Here is a 25,232-nt window from a genome sequence, read left to right as displayed (position 1 = left end):
GGTTAGGGTCAGCTAGTGATTTAACCCCAACTAACCCCAGCGGACTGGGGCTAACCCTAGTGGACTGATGGAGAATTACACTTTACTACTTACAAATTTAAACCTATGCAATATTTGAAGCAGTTTATTTTCAAAACATTTTGTTTTCTACAAAATATCCTTCTGTTATTTGTTTTCATTTATTTCATTTTTGGAAACATATCTTTGATCAAATTAACTGGACTCAAAAATACTCCTCACATACAAGTAAAAGAAATATTGTGAAATAATAATAATAATGATAAAAAAGTTTAAACATTATTTAAAAGCTTTATTAGTTAGTTAGTTAATTAGTTACATAGAGACACACAAAACCAGACACAGACAGACAGACAGACAGACTGATAGATAGACAGAGAGACAGACAGACAGATAGTCAAGTCAATTTTATTAAGTATAACGCCTTTCACAACACACATCGTTTCAAAGCAGCTTTACAGAAGATCAGCATTAACAGGCGATAAAACTGTAATGTCGATGAATCATCATTGTGCAATTAGATAAAATACGATTCTTAATCGTGTTTAAAAATAATTAAATAATAATTGTATTAATAACCCCAGTAGAGCAAGCTGTAGGCGACTGTGGCAAGGAACACAAAACTCCATAAGATGTGGATTAATGGAGAAAAATAACCTTGGGAGAAACCAGACTTACTGTAGGGGCCAGTTCCCTCTGGCTAACATCATGAATATAATGTAAATATTACTTGTGTATAGTTAAAATCATGGTTTAAAATTATTAAACTAAGTAAGGGTTAAGGGTCATTGTTTAAACATTGATTGTGTTTGAACTGTAAGATTAATGACCACAGGCTTTGAAGTCCATCTAGATTAATTGCAGAAGTTCACATAGATGCAATTGTCCTTGTTAATTGGCTGATGAAGGCTTTTGTTGGCAATAGCTAGTCTATGCATTCCATTTCAAGATCGTAGTCCATCAATAGACCGAGGTGATGCAGGTTGGAGTTGGTATCAGTTCATCCTCTGAAGTCCATCATAATAGACCGAAGTGATGTTTGGCTGGCACCGGCTGCATTTAGTCATCATCATTCAGCGACATGAAGCAGTGGAGTCCAACCCGAAGCAGGAATGGTGCTGGATCCAGCCGATTCTGGTGACCTCAGGATAGGAGTCCGAGGTTGAGACAAGGAAACAAATAAAAAGATGTAAGCATAGATGCCATAAAATGTATTGCAGAGTTAGAGATCATGATCACTGTTTCTGGTTCGGGAGACCCAACTAAAGCAGCCTAATTGTGGGTTGGAGGATAAATTAGGTGTATGTCTGGCTAAATAGATGAGTGGTTAGTCTAGACTTAAACTGAGAGGGTGTGTCTGCATCTCGAACAGTGTTTGGGAGACTATTCCATAGTTTAGGAGCCAAATATGAAAAGGATCTACCTCCTTTTGTGGATTTTGATATTCTAGGAACTATTAACAGGCCAGAATTTTGCGATCGTAATGAGCGTGATGGAATATAAGCGTGACAGAAGATCATTTAAGTACTGCTGGAGCTAGACCATTCAAAGCTTTGTATGTAGTTAACAGAATTTTAAAATGCTGATGCATTTTGAACCAATTGAAGTTTATTTATTGATCTTGCTGGACATCCTCCCAGTAATGCATTACAATAATCTAGTCTTTAGGTCATGGCGCATGAATTAGTTTTTAGGCATCAGCAACAGAGAGCATATGCCTTCATTTAGCACTATTTCTGGTAGGAAGAATGCTGTGCTACAAACATCTGTAATTTGATTTTCAAAGGACAGATTGTATCAAACATAACACCTAAGTTTTTCACTGTTGAAGATGATGTAACAGAACATCCATCTAGAGTCAAATTATATTTTAGCGGCTTATTTTTAGAGGTTTTTGGTCAATAATTAGAACCTCTGTTTTGTCAGAATTGAGTAGAAGGAAATTTCTGGCCATCCAATCTTTATTTAATTGATACACTCTGCTAATTTTGAGAATTGTGAAATCTCATCAAGTTTTGAAGAAATATAAAGTTGTGTATAGATCAGCATAGCAGTGGAAACATATTCCACGATTCCTGATAATATCTCCCAGGGAAGCATATACATGGAGAAAAGCAGAAGCCCTAAAACTGATCCCTGTGGCACTCCATATTTAACTTTTGTTTGGTTTGACGATTCCTCATTTACATAGACAAAGTGGTAGTGGTCTGCTAAATATGACCTAAACCATGCTAATGCAACTCCACAAATTCCAACATAATTCTCCAGCCTATTCAAGAGAATGTAAGTGATCTATAGGTGTCGAATGCAGCACTTAGATCTAAAACTACTAGAAGAGAAATGCAGCCGCGATCAGATGATAGATAGATAGATAGATAGATAGATAGATAGATAGATAGATAGATAGATAGATAGATAGATAGATAGATAAGACAGATAGATAGAAAGAAAAGACAGACATATAGATAGACAGACAGACAGACAGACAGACAGACAGACAGATAGAATACATACATAGACAGACAGATAGACAAACAGACAGAGATAGATAGAAAAGACAGATAGACAGACAGATAGATAGATAAGACAGACAGACACAAAGACAGACTGACAGACAGATAGATAAGACAGATAGATAGAAAGAAAAAGACAGACATATAGATAGACATATAGATAGACATATAGATAAACAGATAGATAGATAGATAGATAGATAGATAGATAGATAGATAGATAGATAGATAGATAGATAGATAGATAGATAGATAGATAGATAGATAGGATACATACATACATACATACATACATACATAGACAGACAGATAGACAGACAGACAGATAGATAGACAAAAGAGACAGACAGTGAATAGATAGATAGACAGAGAGCGGAGAGAGACAAAAAGTGGTGTAACATGTGCTCTCTTAGGTTCATTAAAGACCAGAAGTGCTGCTGCATTCTGGATCATTTGGAGAGGTCTAATAGCACATGCAGGAAGGCCTGCAATGAGAGCGTTACAGTAGTCCAGTCTAGTTATGACAAAGCGACTGAGCGAGCAGTTGTGTGGCATGTACAGAGAGGAAGGATCTTATCTTCCTGATATTGTCGAGTGTAAATCTACATGATCTTGCAGTCTTTGAAATGTGGTCAGTGAAATTTAGCTCATCATCAATGGTTACCCCTAGATTTCTGACCGTTTTGGAAGGTGAAACTGTAGTTGGACCCAGCTGCCGGTGATGTTGTGTTCAACAGCAGGGTTGGCTGGAAAGACAAGGAGTTCGGTCTTGGCTGAGTTGAGTTGAATGTGGTGTTCCTTCATCCAGGCTGAGATGTCTGCCAGACAGGCAGCGATTCGAGCAGTCACTGTGGTGTCGATTGGGCTGGAAAGACAAGTAGAGTTAGCGTGTCATCAGCATAGCTGATAGATAGATAGATAGATAGATAGATAGATAGATAGATAGATAGATAGATAGATAGATAGATAGATAGATAGATAGACAGACAAAGAGACAGACAGACAGACAGACAGACAGACAGATAGATAGATAAGACAGATAGATAGAAAGAAAAGACAGACATATAGATAGACAGACAGACAGACAGACAGACAGACAGACAGATAGATAGATAGATAAGACAGATAGATAGAAAGAAAAGACAGACATATAGATAGACAGACAGACAGACAGACAGACAGACAGACAGACAGACAGATAGATAGAATACATACATAGACAGACAGATAGACAAACAGACAGAGATAGATAGAAAAGACAGACAGACAGACAGACAGACAGACAGACAGATAGATAGATAAGACAGATAGATAGAAAGAAAAAGACAGACATATAGATAGACAGACAGACAGCCAGAAGAGCGAGAGCAACATCTCTGCCTCTACTGCGGTCAACCAGGCCACCTGAGGGCTTCTTGTCCCACAAGACCACCTCTTCGTGACACCTTTTCGGTGAGTGACACTCTCTTCCCATTGAATACTCTGATCTCGTCGAGGCTTTTAGTAAGACCAAGGCTATGGAACTTCCTCCTCACCGCTCAAGCGACTGCTCCATCGAACTGTTGCCAGGAACAACACCACCCAAGGGCCGAATTTTCCCCTTCTCACAACCCGAACCAAAAGCCATGAAGAACTACATCGAGGAGGAACTTTCGAAGGGGTTCATCAGAGCATCCACATCACCGGTAGCCGCTGGCTTCTTCTTCGTTAAAAAGAAAGACGGTGGTCTACGCCCCTGCATCGACTACCGGGGTCTCAATGACATCACCGTCAAATTTCGATACCCCTTACCTCTGGTACCAGCCGCCCTAGAACAACTCTGCAATGCCAAGTACTTTACCAAATTAGACCTTCGCAGCGCCTACAACCTCATAAGCATCCGGGACGGCGATGAGTGGAAGACAGCCTTTTCTACCAGCACTGGGCACTATGAATACTTGGTTATGCCTTTCGGCCTTTCCAACAGTCCGTCCGTCTTTCAATCGTTCATCAATGACGTCTTTCGGGACATGCTTGATCGTTGGGTCATTGTTTACATCGATGACATTCTTATCTACTCCAACACCTACGAGGAACACGTGCAACACGTGAGATCAGTACTACAACGACTCATTGATCACCAGTTATACGCCAAAGCCGAGAAGTGCGAATTTCTCCAGACTACCACGTCGTTCCTGGGCTACATCATCAGTCAGGAAGGAGTCGCCATGGATGAGAAGAAGGTCAGAGCTGTTCTAGACTGGCCACTACCAGTAACCTTAAAAGAATTACAGCGCTTTTTGGGGTTTGCCAATTTCTACCGACGCTTCATCAGGAACTTCAGCTCGGTAGCTTCCCCACTAACTTCCATGACAAGGAGAAATTCATCACACCTCACCTGGTCAACTATTGCAACTATTCGCAGAACTCAAGTCTCGTTTCACAACTGCCCCCATCCTCCACCACCCTGACCCAGAACTCCAGTTTATAGTCGAGGTGGACGCTTCTAATATGGGCATTGGAGCGATCCTTTCACAACGGCACGGATCCCCATCCAAACTCTACCCTTGCGCCTATTATTCCCGCAAACTTAACCCTGCCGAACAGAACTATGACGTCGGAAACCGGGAATTGTTGGCCATGAAATCAGCTATGGAGGAGTGGCGTCATTGGCTAGAGGGGTCTAAACATCCTTTCGTGATTTTAACTGACCACAAGAATTTGGAATACTTACGATCTGCCAAAAGACTGAATCCCAGGCAAGCGAGGTGGGCTCTCTTCTTTACACGTTTTGACTTCACCGTTACCTATCGTCCTGGTTCTAAGAACACTAAAGCAGACGCATTATCACGACAGCACGACTATTTAACCCCCATTGAATCCAAGGAATCCAGAATCATAGATGAACCATTGATCGTGGCCCCAATTCAGTGGGACATCATGACAGAGCTCACCCAAGCCAATTCACAAAGGACCCCTCCCCCCGATTGCCCCCCTGACAAAACTTTTGTACCTCAGGATCTCCGTCAGAAAGTTCACTCCGTACTCAGCTCCGGTCACCCTGGAATCGCTGCCACTGTTCACCTACTTCAGAACAGCTTTTGGTGGCCAACCTTGCGGGCAGATACCATAGCATTCATTAACAGATGCATCACCTGTAACACAAGCAAACACCTCAGACAATTACCATCTGGCCTACTGCAACCTCTACCAGTTCCCCACCGACCATGGTCCCATCTTTCCATAGACTTTATTACCGATCTCTCCAAATCCAAAGGCAACACCACAATATTCACCGTCATAGATCGCTTCTCCAAGGCCTGTCGTTTAATTCCACTTCCCAAACTATCTACTGCATTCGAGACGGCCGCACTCATGTGCAACTTTGTGTTCCGCTTCTATGGCCTTCCCGAGGATATTGTGTCGGACCGAGGGCCCCAATTCACATCCAGAGTATGGGCAGCTTTTTTCCAACAACTCAACATCAACATTAGCCTCACTTCAGGATATCACCCACAATCTAATGGTCAAACAGAACGTCTCAATCAGGAGATCACCCGGTTCCTCAGATCCTATTGTCATCAGAACCAGGCAGATTGGAGTCGATTCCTCATGTGGGCTGAATATGCCCAGAACTCACTTCAGAAACCCTCCACTGGGCTAACTCCATTTCAATGCGTAATGGGCTTCCAACCTCCCCTATTTCCATGGTCAGGAGAACCCACTGAGGTCCCCTCTGTCAACGACTGGCTCCAGAGAAGCGAAGACATCTGAAATCAAGCTCACACCCATTTGCTACGTGCTGTCAGCAGACAGAAGTTGCAGGCCAATCGTCATCGTCGCCCCAACCCCGAATATACTCCAGGTCAATGGGTCTGGCTATCCACTCAGGACCTACGCCTCAAACGTCCTTGCAAGACACTCAGTCCCAGGTATGTGGGCCCTTTTCAAATTGTTAAACAAATTACACCAGTTTCCTTTCGTTTGGCATTGCCCTCTAATTATCGTATCTCTCCCACTTTTCATGTATCACTTCTCAAACCCGCTGGTGGTCCGAGAGCGGAGGAGGAGGAGGAGGAGCAGACCAGTGACCAGGGCCCCCCACCCATCTTGGTGGATGGCGAGGAGGCATATCAGGTTCGAGATCTACTCGATTCCAGACGCCGGGGCAGGCTCCTCCAATATCTGGTGGACTGGGAGGGTGCGGACCGGAGGAGCGATCCTGGGTTAATGCAGAGGACATACTCGACCCCACACTCGTGACTGAGTTTCATAGGACGAACCGGGAGAGACCGGCCCCTCGACCTCGAGGTAGACCCCGGCGTCGTTCGCCTCTTCGCGTCAGGAGCCGCTCGCAGGGGGGGGGCTCTGTGACAAACGAGACTCCCGCAATTCCTCCTGCTCACCACCAGAGGGAACCCTCTCCTGAATATTAGATTGTTTGAACTACATTCCCCACATACCTGGCACTGATTACCTTGCAGCTGATCTTTATCAGTGAACTATTTAAGGTGCTCTCAGACTCTCAATCACTGCGAAGTTTTGTATCTACCTTGGTGATCTTTCTGAGCGTTTCTTTCCGTGTTTTCTTTTGTCTTGATTCTTTTCTGCCTGCCCTGATCTTATGCCCGTTTCTGGATTACGAACTGCCTTTTCTCTATTGTTGTGTTTGCTGGTTACTGACCCTGACTGTACGACCACGATTGAAATAAAACTGCAAATGGATCCTCACTCTCCTGAAGTTTCATTACAGTATGACTGTTTATCCAAGTAGCACAAGGATAAAGCATCATTTTTAAATTACAAATCATTTATGAATCTGTGCAACCAATATTTCTTAAGTGCTATTATTCATCTTTTAAAGTTGACCACATTTATGTCCACATCAGCGATTAAGGAAATTATCTGGGTAAGACTTTATTTCCGAAAAAAGTTAAAATGCTCCATAGAGTTTCATCTATTAGGAATATTCCTCCTTATGTAAAATCAAGAAACTGAAACAAGCTTTTTTTCCTTCTTCTTCTTTAAACTGTGCTAAATGTGAGAACATTAAGTGTTCTTGAACTGGAAAAGCATTTTTGTTAAAAAACATATTTACTATCAGAATTTCTGATGAAGAACTACATGATCCTGAGGGTGAAAATCCACCAATCAGAGAATTGCGCTGAACAAAGTGCAGCAAAAGAGCTCTGCAGCAAACGCTCACTCCCGTGACGCACTGTAAATCAAGCCACACTCTCAAACTACTTTTATATTTGCATTTATCTGAACAGTTTATTTCGTTTATTTATTTGTTTTGTTTTTCTGGGTAAGGCTGGTCCGGTTTGCTAGACTATCTTAAAGGAAAATTCTGGGCTCAATTCAAGTTAAGATCAATCAAAAGCACTTGTGGCATAATGTTGATTAGAACAAAAATGAATTTAGACTCGTCCCTCCTTTTCCTTTAAAAAAAAAAGCAAAGCTCAGTGTTACAGTCATTGTTTGGGAGTAACTGAATACATGTAATGGGATTACATATTTAAAATACAAAATATAAGTAACCATATTCCACTACAGTTACAATTTAAATCGTTGGTAATTAGAATACAGTTACATTCAAAAAGTATTTTTATTACTGAAGAGATTACTTTGCATTTTATTGTCATTTGTTTCATTTAATATTTAGTCCTTTCAGATGGAAAACATTTATTCATATAAATGATGTGATCCAAAGTGCATTTGAACAGCGGTGAAACACTTTCTTATAATGTGTTACATTCATACGAGCAGACAGAGAAGTACGTTTGAAGTCAGTTTGGAGCAGAATACATAGAAATAAACCTTGTGTAAATTGTTAGCTTTACGCTAAGCTAAAATGCTATTTCTAGCCATTTTACATGCACATGTTACCAGACACGATCATATTTATTTATCAAGAAAATTCACGTTAGATCATAATTTCATTTTTCTAGTAAGACCTTTTATAATAGGGCAAAAATCATATTCTTGATAATAATTTTTATATTGTTTTCCTGTAAAAATATCTAAAGATCCTTAAAACAAGATCAGTTTTAAACGTGTGTTTTGTCTTACTGTACTGACAGAGTTTTTATAGTCAAAACAAGTGTTGAAGAAGTAATCCAAAGAATTTAGAGTACATTACTGACCTTGAGTAATCAAATGGAATATGTTACAAATTACATTGTACAGCATGTAATCTGTAATCTGTAGTGGAATACATTTCAAAAGTAACCCTCACAAGTCTGGTTACAGTGAGGCACTTACAATGGAAGTCAATGGAGACAATTTTTAGAGGGTTTTATTAAAGCACTAATGTAATGCACAATTCAAAATTAACAGCAACATTTTTCGACAAAATCTAATTTCACACGTTGGCTTTTTCAAATTCAAGATCTGGTGATATTAATCTGATGCCGTAGTTGTGGCTAAACCTTTGAAACAGTAAATATTTGTATGTTTAAAAATCGGCCCCATTGACTTCCATTGGAAGTCTCTCACTGGAACAGATTTTTGCTTTTTTTAAAGAAAAGGAGGGACGAGTCAAAATAATGTTTTGTGGTAATCAACAATATGCCACAAATGCTGTCAACTGAGCTGAACTTGTATTGAACCCGGAATATTCCTTAATACCTGGAGCCGATTCTGTATCTTGACCTGAAATACAAAATAAAAAAGGACTGAAACGCCAGACCGACTGCATTATCAACGCTTTATATGATGAGTAGTTCATTCATTCCCTTCAGAAATTCTTGTACGTGTGTCTTTTGTCTTATTTTGAAATATGTTTATTTATTTTTTCAAATCGAATATTGCAAAGTTGCAATTTACCACATAGCTGGTTGTTTTGATTCGATGCTTAACTCTCTATTGGAGGATTTACTGAAACCAAAAGTGGGCGTCGCTGCTGAGGTTCATGGGAAGGTTAAAGTGTAATAATGATATTACAGCATTCAGAGCTTAAATGTAACTTATCTGGAGCAGTTGTGACACTTTTAGCTTGTGGTGTGTGTGTGTGTGTGTGTGTGTGGGTGAGTGTGTGTGTGTGAGTGTGTGTGTGTGTGTGTGTGTGTGTGTGTGTGTTTGTGTATTTGTTTGTGTGTGTGTGGTGTGTTAGTGTGTGTGTGTGTGTGGTGTGTGAGTGCATTTGTGTGTGGTGTGTTAGTGTGTGGTGTGTGTGCATGTGTGTGTGTGTGTGTGTGAGTGAGTGTGCGTGTGGGGTGCGTGTGTGTGTGTGTGTGTGTGTGTGTCTTTGTTTGTGTATTTGTTTGACTGCGCGTGTGTGTATGTGCGCGCATGTGTGTGAGTGTGTGTTTGTGTATTTGTGTGAGTGTGTGTGAGTGAGTGTGCGTGTGTGGTGTGAGTGTGTTTGTGTATATGTTTGCGTGTGTGTGAGTGTGTGTTTGAGTGTGTGTGGTGTGTGAGTGCATGTGTGTGTGGTGTGTGTGTGTGCGTGTGTGTGGTTTGTGTGAGTGAGCGTGCGTGTGTGGTGTGTGTGTGTCTGTGTTTGTGTATTTGTGTGTGTGAATGTGTGTGCATGCTGCCCTATAAGCCACACACACACTACCTGAGACAGATGGCGATACCACACTAATACTTTCATTTTTAGGCGCTGAAAACACACAAAATTCACAAATTGGATTTTAGAGAAAGATTTTTAAGTGAATAACGACTTAAATTTTGGTCTGTTCTTCAGACAAAGCTATATTATGTTTTTAGAAAACGTGGAATATAGCACACAAGTCAAATGGACATGATGCTTTTACCGTGTTTTGAAGCCCTGAATTGTTACAAAAAATTAGAATGACACAAGGGTGAGTAAATTATGACAGTTTTCATTTTTGGCCATTTCACCGTTGGTTGTTTTTTGTATAAATAACCATCAAGCTAAATCAACTCTCAATCATAGAAAGCACAACCATGATTTAAGACGTTTTGATCGCAGTAAATGTGTGTTTTGCCTTTTATTGCAGTATTCACTCTGTAATGAGCCCTTGATCGAGCTGTCAAACCCCGGCGCCAGCGGCTCTATTTTCTACGTCACTCGTGATGATGAGTTCATCCTCAAAACCGTCTTGCACAAAGAGGCTGAATTTCTGCAGAAGCTGCTGCCTGGATACTACATGGTGAGTCATCCTGTCCAATACTGAAGATCGGAACGCTTCCGACGTTCCAGTTTTGGCTTCATCTCAATTCATGCACTCTCTGTCCTAAATTAAATTAGATTTAGGTCTAGTAAAATACTTTTATGATGTTTTTGTGGGGAAATCGTTCAAATTGAGTCCTTTGGAAGTTTTGCGGCTGAGGTGCCCGACGGGTCGACCATCGCCCGGGCAGATCTTTTTCAGCAGGGATTACGCAAACCTTACTTCGTTGTATCCAAGAAAGGCGGCGGGTTACGACCGATCTTGGACCTGCGAATTTTCAACCGGGCTCTGTCCAAACTCCCGTTCAAAATGCTCACACAGAAACAAAATTCTGTCTGGCATCTAGATTGGTTCGCAGCGGTAGACCTGAAGGACGCGTACTTTCACGTCTCGATCCTGCCACGACACCGACCCGTTCTACGGTTCACGTTCGACGGTCGGGCTTATCAGTACGAAAGTCCTCCCCTTCGGCCTGTCTCTGTCCGCTCATCCTGGCCTCCTCGCGAGAGCTACTATGCGCGCACAGAGACCGGGTGCTTAGGCACCCTTAAGTTTGGGGCATCAGGTCAACTGGGAAAAGAGTGAGCTCGCCCCGGTTCAGAGCATCTCTTTTCTCAGCATGGAGTTAGACTCAGTCTCAATGTCAGCACGTCTCTTCAACGAGTGTGCACAGTCAGTGCTGAAATGCCTCGCTTCCCTCAAGCCAGGCACTGTGGTCCCTTTTAGGTTTCAACAAAGGCTCCTGGGGCATATGGCATCCTCCGCGGCGGCCGCGGCGCTGGGGTAGATGCATATGAGACCCTCAGCACTGGCCTCAGGCTCGAGTCCCGAGACAAGCATGGCGCCGCGGCACGCAATGTGTGAGAATCACCACCGCCTGTCGCCAAACCTTCAAACCCTTGGACAGTCCTCTGCTTTCTACGGGCAGGAGTACCCTTGTAGCAGGAGTCCCGACGCGTCCTGGTCGCAACCGACGCCTCCAAACCAGGTTAGGGCGCCGTGTGCAACGGGCACGCAGCCGCAGGCCGTCGGAACCGGGCCCCGCTGCGTTGGCACATCAACTGCCTAGAGCTGCTGGCTGTTTTCTTTGCCCTGAGGAAGTTTCTCCCGTGACATCTCAAACATGTCCTAGTCAGGTCAGACAGCACCACAGTGGGAGCCTACATAAATCGCCAAGGGGGAGTACGCTCCCACCACATGTCACAGCTCGCCCATCGTCTCCTCCTTTGGAGCCAGCAGCGACTCAAGTCACTGCGTACCACTCACATCCCCGGTAACCTCAGTGCGATAGCAGACGCGCTGTCAAGACAAAGCTTGCCCAGCGGAGAGTGGAGAATCCACCCTCAGTCGGTCCAGCTGATCTGGGACCAGTTCGGCAAGGCCCAGGAAGACCTGTTTGCCTCCCAAGAAACCATCGTAGACACTATCAACCAAGCCAGAGCCCCCTCTACCAGGCATCTTTACGCCCTAAAGTGGCACTTGTTCGCAAATTGGTGTTCTTCCCGGGCTGAAGACCCACAGAGGTGCGCAGTTAGGTCAGTGCTCGTGTTTCTACAGGAGAGGCTGGAGAGGAGGCTGTCCCCCTCCACCCTCAAGGTGTATGTCGCCACCATCGCCGCTCACCACGACACGATAGACGGCAAGCACGACATAATTATCAGGTTCCCAAAAATTGCCCGGAGGCTAACTCCCTCCCGGCCTAACCTGTTTCCCTCCTGGGATCTCTCGATCGTCCTCACGGGCCTCCAGATACCCCCCTTCGAGGCTCTAGATTCAGCTGGACTCAGGGCCCTCTCTCTCAAGACTGCCCTGCTGATCGCGCTCGCCTCCATCAAGAGGGTCATGGACCTGCAAGCGTTCTCTGTTAGCGACACTTGCCTGGAGTTCGGTCCAGCAGACATATACGTGATCCTAAGACCGTGACCGGGCTACGTGCCCAAGGTTCCTACCATGTCCTTCAGGACCAGGTAGTGAACCTGCAAGCGCTCCCGGGAGGAGGCAGACCCAGCCCTTTCGTTGCTGTGTCCAGTACGTGCTTTGCATATCTATTTGGACCGCACGCAGAGCTCTAGACGTTCTGAGCAGCTCTTTGCTTTGGGGGACAGCAGAAAGGGAATGCTGTCTCCAAACAGAGGCCGGCCCATTGGGTTGTCGACGCCATCTCACTGGCTTATCACACCCAGGCCGTGCCCCCCTTGCAGGTCCGGGCTCACTCAACCAGGAGTGTTGCGTCCTCATAGGCACTGGCCAGGGGCACCTCCCTAGCAGACATCTGCAGAGCAGCAGGGTGGGCAACACCCAACACTTTCGTGAGATTCTACAATCTCCGAATTGAGTCAGTATCGTCCCGTGTTTTCTCAGGTCCGAGCCCGTAGAACTCGGTAACGCGCTGACGTTCTGGCCGGGTGAATCGCTTGCGCCTAGCGCCCTTTCCCTCAGCCGAGGTAAAATAGTGCGCCTTTGTTCCAGGAGACCACATCTTCGGATTCCTGGTTGATTCCTCCCTAGCCCTTTTGGGTCCGCAGTTCAGCGGAGGAACTCGCTGACCCAAGCCACTACGGGTACTCAATCTAACCTGTACTGGAATAGGTGCTCCACAGGTTAAGGCCTCCTGTTCGGACTCCCCCTGTGTGTAATTCCGCGGTACTGTCCCCTCACGAGCGGACGCCCGTGTTCCCTTAGGCAGTTACAGCTGCCTCGGTCGCCGTGCTGTAAGCTTCCCCCCTCTACGAGGCTGGATCTACCATCGCGCCAACTTTCCCACATAGGTCCTAAGCGGCCATGTGATGTATTCGCCACTCTTTGCCTCCCATGCAGGGTAGGTGTGGTCTCCTCAGGGTCTTCTCCCCCTGAAAGAATAGGAAACGGGGTAAGACCCCCTTCCCTTAATGCATGTAAGGGCCCCGGCCGTAGTTGCTCTATGTGAGAAACATAGAGAGAAAAGAGGCTCAGCCAGGCTTGGCCCATTCCCAGGTTGGCAAGCATCATCTTGTTCCCCTCTCCAGGGTAACCAGAAGGATTCTGATGGCTGTAATGGGGCATTGGGGAAGGGTACGTGCAGCCTGATACAGCTGGTCGCCTTTGCAGGTAAGAAATACCTGCCCGCTCCTGTATCAGCAGCACGTACATGGCTCAGCGCATGGCACGTTTAAAAGTGGACCCCTAGTGTCGCTTCTCTGACACAACGTCTCGTTCCCTCCATCGGGGAACGGAGGTTACATACGTAACCTAGACGATTTCAAACGTGTCTAATTTTTATAGATTTGTTTAGTTAATATTAAAATGTAAAAACTGCACTACTTTTAAAATGCTTATTTAGGTACATTTGGAAAAACTAGGCAATTATATTATCCAAATAAGCATTGCGAGCCCTCCGTTTTGTTTTTAAATATAAAACACAACAACAAAAATGGAAGATTTATCTAAATAAACATTTTAAATGTCTCATTTTTATTATCATTTATTATTTAAATATACATTTTATATTTATTGTTTAGTAAAAAATTCACATTTCAAAATGGCACTACTTTTAAAATGCTTATTTAGGTCAATCTGGTGGGAACAAATGGCAATTTGACCTCAAATAAGCATTTTTATTAAATTTTTTTTTTTTTTAAGCCCAATATTTATTTATTTTTTTTTAAAGAAAATGCTAAATGTTTCCAGATTTTCCTAAATAAACCTTTTTTAAAAATGTTAAATTTTCCTACATTTATTCTTTTTTAAATATTAACATTTGAAAACGGCAGTATACTTTTAAAATGTGTATTTATGTAAATCTGGAAAACAGGCAATTTTATCCAAAAAAGCAGTTTAAGCCTTTTATTTATTTATTAATAGTTTTCGTTTTAAAACCCAACAAGAGAAGTTTAAATTTTTCCAGATTTACCTACATAAACATTTTAGAAATGTCTCATTTTTGGTGCTTTCGGTGTTCCACATACCACGACATTGTATGTGAAAGTCTAATTGTTGATGCATTGTAAGTTGCACAATTAAATAATCAAGTAGAGCCAATGTGACAAAGAACAAAGAAGGCAAACATCTGAATTAAGTGGCGTTTATCTCTTCTCTATTATCTCTCAGAACCTGAATCAGAACCCTCGCACGCTGCTGCCCAAGTTCTTCGGTCTGTACTGCGTTCAGTCGGGCGGGAAGAACATTCGCATCGCGGTGATGAATAATGTTCTGCCGCGTCTGTTCCGCATGCATCTCAAGTTTGACCTCAAGGGCTCCACGTGCAAGCGCCGAGCGTCCAAGAAAGAGCGTGAGAAATCCAAACCCACCTTCAAAGACCTGGACTTCATGCAGGACGTCCCGGATGGACTTCAGCTGGATGTGGACACACACAACGCTCTGGTCAAAACACTTCAGAGAGACTGTCTGGTGAGTGTGTTTTTAGAGAAATATGAACTGAAATATCCTCCAGAGTCTCGGGAGAATAAATGTGATATCTTATATTTTTGGGTATGTGTGTAAGGCTGTACGAGACCCTGTAAGACTGTGGGTTTGTCCTATAATGAAGCTGTGTGATGTCTGTGCAGGTGTTGGAGAGTTTTAAGATCATGGACTACAGTTTGTTGTTGGGGGTTCATAATGTGGATCAGGCAGAGCGCGAGCAGCGGATGGAGGGATCGCAGGGCAGCAGCGACGAGAAGAGACCCACCGTTCTGAGGGCACTGTACTCCACCGCCATGGAGTCCATTCAGGGAGGAGCTTCCTGCAGAGACTCTATAGACACTGAAGACACGTATGTGGAAACCTTTTGCTTCTGTCTGAGTGCACACTTATTTGTTCCATTTATTTATGATCTCTCTCTCTCTCTCTCTCTGTAGAATGGGAGGAATCCCTGCCGTCAGTAGTAAAGGAGAGAGACTCCTGCTCTTCATCGGCATCATAGACATCTTGCAGTCCTACAGGTAACACAGAATGAAAGGAGGAAGCGGGAACCGGATTAACGAGTAACAAGACCTTAATGAGACACCGGCATAAAACCGAAACATAACGGCACACACACAGAGTGGCCGCGTGCGTCTCTCTCTCTCTCTCTCTCTCTCTCTCTCTCTCGCTCTTTCTCTCTCTCTCTGGCGTCCACGTCTCCTCCTTATCCCTCTGCCGCTGATTGGGCAATTCAGCGCCGGGCATGCATCCTCTCGACCCGGCCACACCCTCCTCCTCGTCAAATACCCCCACTGACTGATTCAGTCCGGGGAAACCTCCGGTCTGACTTACTACCCCCCCTTCAGCTATCCCATCGCTTGCTGGTCTTCCCTAGGTTGGACGAGGGGTGGGAGAAGGGTGAGAGAAAGAGAGCGGGAGAGACAAATAGAGAGAGAGGGGAGAAAGAGAGAAAAGAAAATGCTCTTCTTCGGCTCCCGCGGACACGCTGCCCACTCTGTCCTCAGCCGCTTCTCTGCCCCCTGCAGATGACAGCGGGCTCCTCTGCCTCCTGGCGGATGGCAGCAGCAAGTTCTCCCGGACAGCGTGCTCTTCCTCCCTTCCCGGGTTTCGGCACTAGTGTAACAGGGTTCAGCACCAGTGCAACAAGGTTCGGGAAAGGAGGAAGCGGGAACCGGATTAACGATTAACAAGACTTTATTGAGACACCAATCTTATGCCTCTCCCGCTGATTGGGCAACTGAGCGCCGGGCGTGGATCCTCTCGGCCCTGCCACGCCCTCCTCCTCGTCACAACTGCATTAAGTAACACAAATCCAACGTATTGACATCATGATGCTCAGCATTTCTGAGTTCTGTCTCACTCTCATTTCCTGCAGACTCGTTAAGAAGTTGGAGCACACGTGGAAGGCTTTGGTACATGATGGGGTGAGTACAGAAAAAAAGTCATCACTGACCCTGATAAACACACTTAAATACACCGTTATGACAATTGTAATGGATCAGGTACAGAAATTAAGGGGAAAAAATTACATCAAAATGTAAAATGCCCCTGAATTTGTAGAATCTGATGTACTGGTATATCTTCATGGGTTCAATCTCAGTTGACCGCATTTGTGGCATAATTTGGATTACCACAAAAATGTAATTTGACTCATCCCTCCTTTTCTTAAAAAACAGTGAGGCACTTACAATGGAAGTGAATGGGACCAATTTTTGGAGGGTTTAAATGGCAGAAATGTGAAGTTTATAATTTTATGAAAGCACTTCCATTCATTCTTCTGTTAAAACTTGTGTATTATTTGAGCTGTAAAGTCAAAATTATCTTTTTTTACTGTCATGTTAGTTTTAAGGGTTTATTGACATTACATCGTCATGGCAACAAAGTTGTAAATTGGCTCTAACTTTACACAGGAATGGTTTGTAAGTGATTTTATCCCACTAAAATCATGTTTACATGTATATTGTTTGTCTAGTGGCTTTGTAGCTCACATGCTCATGATAGTTGTAAACACAAATTTGCATTGTGATAGCAACATGTGTGTGGAACGGAGGGGGGGCGGGGCCGGGCTGGAATGCGCATGCCCAGTCCCCAATCGGCCTGATGGGGCGCGCGAGGGATAAAGGTGGCCGGTGACGATGGTTCGAGAGAGAATTACGGGCATGTCCGTCATGTGTGTGTTTATGTTTGTGCTTTTGGTTTGAGTTTAATTAAAATATTATTTAGATTAACAAGCCGGTTCTCACCTCCACCTTGCCCATCTTAACCCCATTACATTGATGCCGAAACCCAGGAAGGAGGAGGGATTCCCATCGCAGAGTCCTCGACTATGCCGTCCACCCTGGGGAGCGCCGCTGCCATCTGCCGGGTGACGGAGTAGCCCGACCGCCCGGATCGGGGCGAGTGGGGACTGGATTCCCCGACCTCCTGGAGCGACGGAGCTGCTGCCAGGGGCGGAGGAGTGTCTTGCCGTCCCCCAGAAACGCGGAGGGGTTGAGTGAAGACCGCTGTCCGCGAGGGGAGGAGGGAAGTAACTCCCCGATCACCTGGAGCGGTAGAGCCGCTGCCAGGGGCGGAGGAATGTCCCCAGGAGCTGCCAGAAAAGTGGAGGGGCATTCTGTCCGCTGGGGGTCGGAGGTTTGACTCCGGTTTGCCCGGAGAGGAGCGGCTGTCGTCCACCGGAGAGTGTGGAGGAGTGTTCCAGGACCACGCGACGGTACATCCCTCCTCCTTCCCGGTTTCGGCACCAATGTAAGGGGGTTAAGATGGGCAAGGAGGAGGCGAGATTGTCAATATAAATAATATTTTAATTAAACTCAAACCAAAAGCACAACCATGACGGACATGCCCGTAATTCTCTCTCTCTCGAACCGTCGTCACCGGCCGCCTTTATCCCTCGTGCGCCCCCAAGTATTCCTGTATGATTAGCTTGCGCGGTAGCTCACCTGATAGTGTTGGACTTTGGACTCCGAAGACCAAGGATGGAGCCCAGTCAAGCACGCGATGTGACACGTGAGACGGAAGTGTCATAGAAACGACACGAAATTACTTGGTTGCTTCAGAAAATGTGCTTTCCGTGTTGCATTTGCATTTAGGACACTATCGGTTAGGTTTAGGCGTTGGTTTAGGGTAAGGATGTCTGTTTTGTTCAACTCTCAGTATCTTTTACAACACTATTGCATATGTTTAGGTTAAAGTTTTAGGTTAGGAAAGTCTTATATTCACCTTAAAAACCTTGTCTGATTACGACACCATTTCACTCGCTTTTGACGCCCCCTGCTGGACATATCACAGGGAAACTGCAGCAAAATGTGAAATGAAGCACCTAATTTAATTTTGAAAAAATGTTGCCACGGTCACGTAATGTTCATGAGATCAGGCTGGTCATATCAGGAGAAATCACATGTTTCTTGCTCTGTTGAAACGCAAGAAACATATGTTCCCTTCTCAGTCCAAAATAACAATTTCTTGAAAGCAAGCAGCATAAACCTCTCGTTCAAATATGACAATTGGCCCACCCAGTCAGGTCTAAGTATCGGGAGTGATGGTGGCATAGTGGGCTAAAACACATAACTGTTAATCAGAAGGTTGCTGGTTCGATCCCCACAGCCACCACCATTGTGTCCTTGAGCAAGGCTTGAGGGATTATAAAGCTGAATGTGCTCTTCCTTGTCTCTTCTGTCTTCCAGGACACGGTGTCCGTCCACAGGCCAAACTTTTACGCTGACCGATTCTTCAGATTCATGAGCAGTAATGTGTTTAAGAAAAGCACTTGTAAGTATAACTGATTGAAGTGTAACATAGTAATTCAATTTAATAAACAGTCAATGGAAACTCTTAATATAGGCTATAATCTATTAAAGACATGTTTTAGCTCGCTCCTGTCTGCTACCTCCAGCACTCAAGCCTTCTCCTGCCAAGAAGGGCCGGGTGGCCCTCAGTGTGCCCAAATTCAGCGGCCCCGGGGTGGCCTGGTCCGCCTGTCAGCTGCCATCAGAGAGAGACAAGAACATCTATGATCTGAGAGGAGCTCACAGTTTCCCCGTGCTCGAGAACGATGGTAACGTCTCTAGCGACTACTAGTGATATTAAGTTTGGGACTGTAGTGCAACGGTGTGGTTCTGGCAGTAAAGAGCCCATTCATTTTCTCTCTAGGGGTATTGATTTTAAAACGATAACTTAAAAACAGTATTTAATTCCAATGGCGATTTTTAAGCCGTGCTGAATGTTAGATTTACATATCTATGGACTACACACCCATAAGGAAAGTGTTATGAGGTTTTACTGTACACACGGTCTCTGGGACAACCACTCTCACTTTTTCCCGTTTCTTCACTCTTGTTTGTTAATTTGCACTCTCAGGTCTGCAGTCCTGCACTCCACCGTCATTTGAGGAAGCGACTACAGCGTCCGTGGCCACGACTCTGTCCTCAAACACATCTATATCGATCCCCGAACGCTCCCCGTCGGACACTACAGGACACCCGCGCTATAGGTGCTCACTTCTCACACCATTAACCAGTGTATTAAATAAAAATACAAGGTCTATATCTTTTATTTATTTCAAAAGCTGTTTGCTGTTTTACTTCACAGGAGGCAAACTCTGTCTTTGAAAGACGCTGAGGGAAGGTAAGCTTTATTTACAGTGTTTTGGTTGTGTTTTTGTGTCCTACTGTTTGTCTTAGAACCAAATTAAGCTGTGTAGATGTTACAAGCTCATAAATGCTATATTCACTGGTCAATGTCGAGTCCATGAAAGCTTGTCCACTGTCTTCCTCTGAGAAACCAATAATGGTTTATTTTCCCAAAAGACTGGCCAGAGTCAGTAGGACCGCACTAACAAAAATGTACCGAATAGTATTATGGTTCTATCATTTTGGGCAGAGTACCATGATAATATCATGCTTTTTGGACATCTGTCATGGTAAAACCATGTTTGTGGACATGTACCATGGTAATACCATGTTTTTGGGATATTTATCATGGAAATACCATGTTCTTTGTACATATACCATGGTAATACCATATTTGTGGACATTTAATATGGTAATAGCCTACTATGTTTTTGGATGTCCAAAAAACATGGTATTACCATGGTGCATTTCCACAAACATGGTTTTACCATATTAAATGTCCAAAAACATGGTATTACCAAGGTATTTGTCCAAAAAAAGAAGGTATTACAATCAAATATGGAGTTCGGTCATGGTAATACCATGTTTTTTGGACATCTGTCATGGTAAAACCATGTTTGTGGACATTCACCATGGTTATACCATGTTTTTGGACATCTGTCATGGTAAAACCATGTTTTTTGGACATAAACAGTGGTAATACCATGTTTTTTGGACATCTGTCATGGTAAAACCATGTTTGTGGACATGCACCATGGTAAAACCATGTTTGTGGACATGCACCATGGTAATACCATGTTTTTTGGACATCTGTCATGGTAATACCATGTTTTTTGGACATCTGTCATGGTAAAACCATGTTTGTGGACATGCACCATGGTAATACCAGGTTTTTTGGACATCTGTCATGGTGATACCACGTTCTCACCCCGACTCGTCACATACGGACGCTTCGGGCAGTTTCGTCACATATTGACGCGCCGGGTATACCTTTGGCGTCATTTTTCGACGCGCAGGGCAGTCCGATAGACTTCTATGTATCTCCGGAGCGTGTAGTGTTGAAATGTCACGTCTCGGGTAAGCTCACGCCGCGAATGGGTCGAGAGTCGAGACCGCAATCAATAAAAATACAGAGGAATAGGCTACAATGGCCCTCCAACTGGTTTTTTATGTTTCAAAACCGGACGCGTCGTAAAATGACGCCAAAGGTACACCCGGCGCGTCAATAAGCGACGCCAAGGGGTCCTGCCCGAGCGTCCGTATGTGACGAGTTGGGGTGTGAGAATGTGTTGGTTTTTTTGGACATCTGTCATGGTAATACCAGGTTTTTTGGACATCTGTCATGGTAAAACCATGTTTGTGGACATGTACCATGGTAATACCATGTTTTTTGGATATCTGTCATGGTAATACCATGTTTGTGGACATGCACCATGGTAATACCATGTTTTTTGGACATCTGTCATGGTAATACCATGTTTGTGGACTTGCACCATGGTAATACCATGTTTTTTGGACATCTGTCATGGTAATAACATGTCTTTTGGATATCTGTCATGGAAAAACCATGTTTGTGGACATGCACCATGGTAATACCATGTTTTTTGGATATCTGTCATGGTAATACCATGTTTGTGGACATGCACCATGGTAATACCATGTTTTTTGGACATCTGACATGGTAAAACCATGTTTGTGGACATGCACCATGGTAATACCATGTTTTTTGGACATCTGTCATGGTAATAACATGTCTTTTGGATATCTGTCATGGAAAAACCATGTTTGTGGACATGCACCATGGTAATACCATGTTTTTTGGATATCTGTCATGGTAATACCATGTTTGTGGACATGCACCATGGTAATACCATGTTTTTTGGACATCTGACATGGTAAAACCATGTTTGTGGACATCTGTCATGGTAATACCATGTTTTTTGGACATATATACAGTGCTAATACCAGGTTTTTTTGGACATCGTTCATGGTAATACCATGTTTTTTGGACATCTGTCATGGTAATACCATGTTTGTGGACATCTGTCATGGTAATACCATGTTTTTTGGACATATATACAGTGCTAATACCAGGTTTTTTTGGACATCGTTCATGGTAATACCATGTTTTTTGGACATCTGTCATGGTAAAACCATGTTTGTGGTCATGCACCATGGTAATATCATGTTTTTTGGACATCTGTCATGGTAATACCATGTTTGTGGACATCTGTCATGGTAATACCATGTTTTTTGGACATATATACAATGGTAATACCAGGTTTTTTGGACATATATACAGTGGTAATACCATGTTTTTTGGACATCGTTCATGGTAATACCATGTGTTTTGGACATAAACAGTGGTAATAACATGTCTTTTGGATATCTGTCATGGTAATACCATGTGTTTTTGGACATATACAGTGGTAATACCATGTTTTTTGGACATCTGTCATGGTAATACCATGTTTGTGGACATTTGTCATGGTAATACCATGTGTTTTGGACATATACAGTGGTAATAACATGTTTTTTGGACATTTGTCATGGTAATACCATGTGTTTTTGGACATATACAGTGGTAATACCATGTTTTTTGGACATCTGTCATGGTAATACCATGTTTTATGGACATATACAGTGGTTATACCATGTTTTTGTACATTTAATATGGTAAACCATGTTTTTGGACACCTGTCTTGGTAAATGTATGTTAATAGACATACACCATGGTAATACCATGTTTTTTGTACATTTTTCATCATGGTAATACCATGTTTTTGGACATAGTATGTTTTTGGACATCTGTCATGTTAATACCTATTTTTACCTTTATCGTGGAAATGCCATGTTTCTTGGACAAATACAATGGTAATACGGTGTTTTTGGACATATACCATAGTAATACCACATTTTGGGCATCATTCATGGTAATACCATGTTTTTGGACATCTGCCATAGTAATACCATGTTTATGGACATGTATCATGGTGTGACCATGTTTTTGGACATATACCATAGTAATACCTTGTTTTTGGACTAGTACTATGATAATGTGCTAGTGGTAATACCATTGTAATACAATTGAGTTTTTTGCTCATGATACCATGATAACACTATGTTGTTTTGGACAATGTTCCATGGTAATACCATGGTATTTACCATAGTAAATATTGAAGTACCATGGTATTATAATCTAATACCATTACTGTACCATGGTTACGCCCCAGTACGTGTCAGTAAGGGTGTTATCTCAGCAAGGAGTTGAATTGGTGTAAATCCCTTTGGTTTTTAACGATTATGTGAACAAGTCCAACAATTGAAACCAATGGAAAAATTGGTCAGTGGGACGTCAGCTTAAATTTCACCCACTGATATACCGTGTCGAGTGCACCTAACTCACCTTTTAATTTTTTCCAATTATTATCTATATGAGGCTGAAAAGCAGTGAATAAATCGGTTAGTGGGCCGCTAGCTTAATCTGCTTGTTTTATGTGTTGTTCAGGATACAGGAAGTGGTGGATGTACACGAGGAAGACCAGCAGACGATCACAGTCCAGGTGGAGGTGAAGAGAGAGAGAGAAGAGGATAGAATTGAACCAGATGTCCCTCTGACTCACACAACTCCAGAGAACAACTACATGTAAACATTGTAATTATAATGCATATGCATCTTGTAATGGCACCCAGTTTCTGATTGTATCAATACACTTAATCACAACATGAACATACTGACATTCATATTTTGATGAGAAGCATAAAACATAACTAAATTTAGTTACCATGGTGCATGTCCACAAACATGGTATTAACATGACAGATGTCCACAAACATGGTATTACCATGGTGCATGTCCACAAACATGGTTTAACTGTAAACAAGTAAACAGTCAGTTGTAAATTGGTATCAATACAACCAACCCCCATTTCTCCAAAATGTCTTTGTGCAGAAATATGGGTGTTACTATATGGTTACTATGATGCTCTTGATGGTTGCTAGGCAGATTCAATTGTGACACCTAAAGACTGTTTGTTAGTCAGAGTCAATAGAACCCACCCCCATGTCTCCAAAATGTCCTGGTGCAAAGATAGGGGTGTTTCTTTCTATATGGTTGCTAGGGTGTTCTGAATGTTTGCAAGGGTGTTGCTAGACAGTTGTCAGGATCATTTTCAATAGCTGCTTGATTGCTCTAGTTACACAAGCCTATCGCCATGTCTCAATGATGTTCACCACCGAAGATAACCCTATCAGCCATTTACAATATAAGTCTACGGGCTTTGGTTGCTAGGGTGCTATGGATGGTTGCTAGGGCATGGCTAGGCAGTTTCCAAGGTGATACTTAAAGACTGCTCGCTAGCTTGTGTCAAAAGAGCCCATTCCCACGTCTCTATAGTATTCTAATCTGGAGATATTATACCTCAGATTTCCTGTCAATGTTAAGTCTATGGGGTTTACACTGTTAAGTCTATGGGGTTTACAATGTTATGTCTATGGGGTTTACAATCTTAAGTCTGTGGTTTTTTTTGGACTGTATTTGCTCTCTCTTTATTTATAGAGTGGCAAAAGAAGATGAGGGTCCTACTCAAGTGAGTGAGACTGTCGTTATTGATGATGTTCTAGAAACAGCTGCATCATCAGCATCAGTTACTCAGGAAACTGTCTCCCAGGCAACATTTCCCATTGACACAATCATGCAGCCAACAGTTCCACAGGAATCAGCTTCTCTGACCGATGCTGGGACCCTCAAAACAGCTCAGACCCCTGAAATAGTGGAGCAGTCCTGTTCCAGTCCAAACACACAGTGTCCTGACCCGGACAGACAGATGTTAGAGTCACAGAGCCGAACATCGCTGGAGGAAGAGATCGGACCAACCACTGACATCACCTTTGTAAGTCTGAGCAAAAGTGCAAGACATTAATTACACTGTAGAGAGATGCTTGGAAAAGTATCTGGATTTACATCATCCTGTCTAATTAAACAGATTATTTGAGTATTTCCTCAGTGTACCCACTTGTTTTGCTGCTTCAGAAGTCCATAATCTACTTTTGTTAGTTTCCCTTGAGCTGTATTGGAAGCTGTTTTGTGAAACTGGACATTCTTTGTGTTAATTGGTGCATTATCACTTGAACTCTGCCATTCTGCGCCCCTGACAACCATTGTCGCTGCTATCATCGACTGAGGGACTATATGACAGTGAGTGGAGAGAGAGAGCGAGAGAGAGAGAGAGAGAGAGTCACCCTCACACTAAGGCAGTATCAGGAACAATTAATTAGCAAAATATGCCAAACGTCCTTGTGACAGGGTGGAGGGCGGGGCCGGGTCGTGATTATACACACCCGGTCCATTATCAGGCTAATTAAGCCTCCGAGAGGGATAAAGGCCGATTGCGGACGGTGGTGCGACGAGAGAGAGATAGTTTACGGACATGTCCGTCATGTGTGTGTGTGTGTTTGTCTTTTGTTTAAGTTAATCATTAAAATATTATTTATATTGACAAGCCGGTTCTCACCTCCTCCTTTGCATTGAACTGCTTTACACTGGT

General features: G+C 43.4%; 1 protein-coding gene across 2 annotated transcripts in view; it reads left to right on the top strand.

The window, feature by feature from the left end:
* The window catches only part of LOC127645321 (phosphatidylinositol 4-phosphate 5-kinase type-1 gamma-like), a 74,154-nt gene that overhangs the window by 28,967 nt on the left and 19,955 nt on the right, over nt 1-25,232 (top strand). Inside the window, exons 6-16 of one of the 2 annotated variants that reach the window (XM_052128900.1) lie at nt 10,481-10,633; nt 14,741-15,040; nt 15,199-15,404; nt 15,490-15,573; nt 16,431-16,479; nt 18,742-18,826; nt 18,951-19,112; nt 19,415-19,547; nt 19,646-19,681; nt 23,195-23,332; nt 24,245-24,578. In XM_052128900.1, coding sequence (XP_051984860.1) covers nt 10,481-10,633; nt 14,741-15,040; nt 15,199-15,404; nt 15,490-15,573; nt 16,431-16,479; nt 18,742-18,826; nt 18,951-19,112; nt 19,415-19,547; nt 19,646-19,681; nt 23,195-23,332; nt 24,245-24,578 — 1,680 coding nt within the window. Of the gene's footprint in view, nt 1-10,480; nt 10,634-14,740; nt 15,041-15,198; nt 15,405-15,489; nt 15,574-16,430; nt 16,480-18,741; nt 18,827-18,950; nt 19,113-19,414; nt 19,548-19,645; nt 19,682-23,194; nt 23,342-24,244; nt 24,579-25,232 lie in introns of those variants that run through there. The other variant, XM_052128901.1, reaches the window with a different exon arrangement.

This window comes from Xyrauchen texanus, chromosome 6 (genome assembly GCF_025860055.1).
Source record: "Xyrauchen texanus isolate HMW12.3.18 chromosome 6, RBS_HiC_50CHRs, whole genome shotgun sequence".
NCBI classification, from domain to species: Eukaryota; Metazoa; Chordata; class Actinopteri; order Cypriniformes; family Catostomidae; genus Xyrauchen; species Xyrauchen texanus.
Note: the sequence above shows the minus strand (reverse complement) of the source record. Positions and strands in the feature narration are given on the sequence as shown.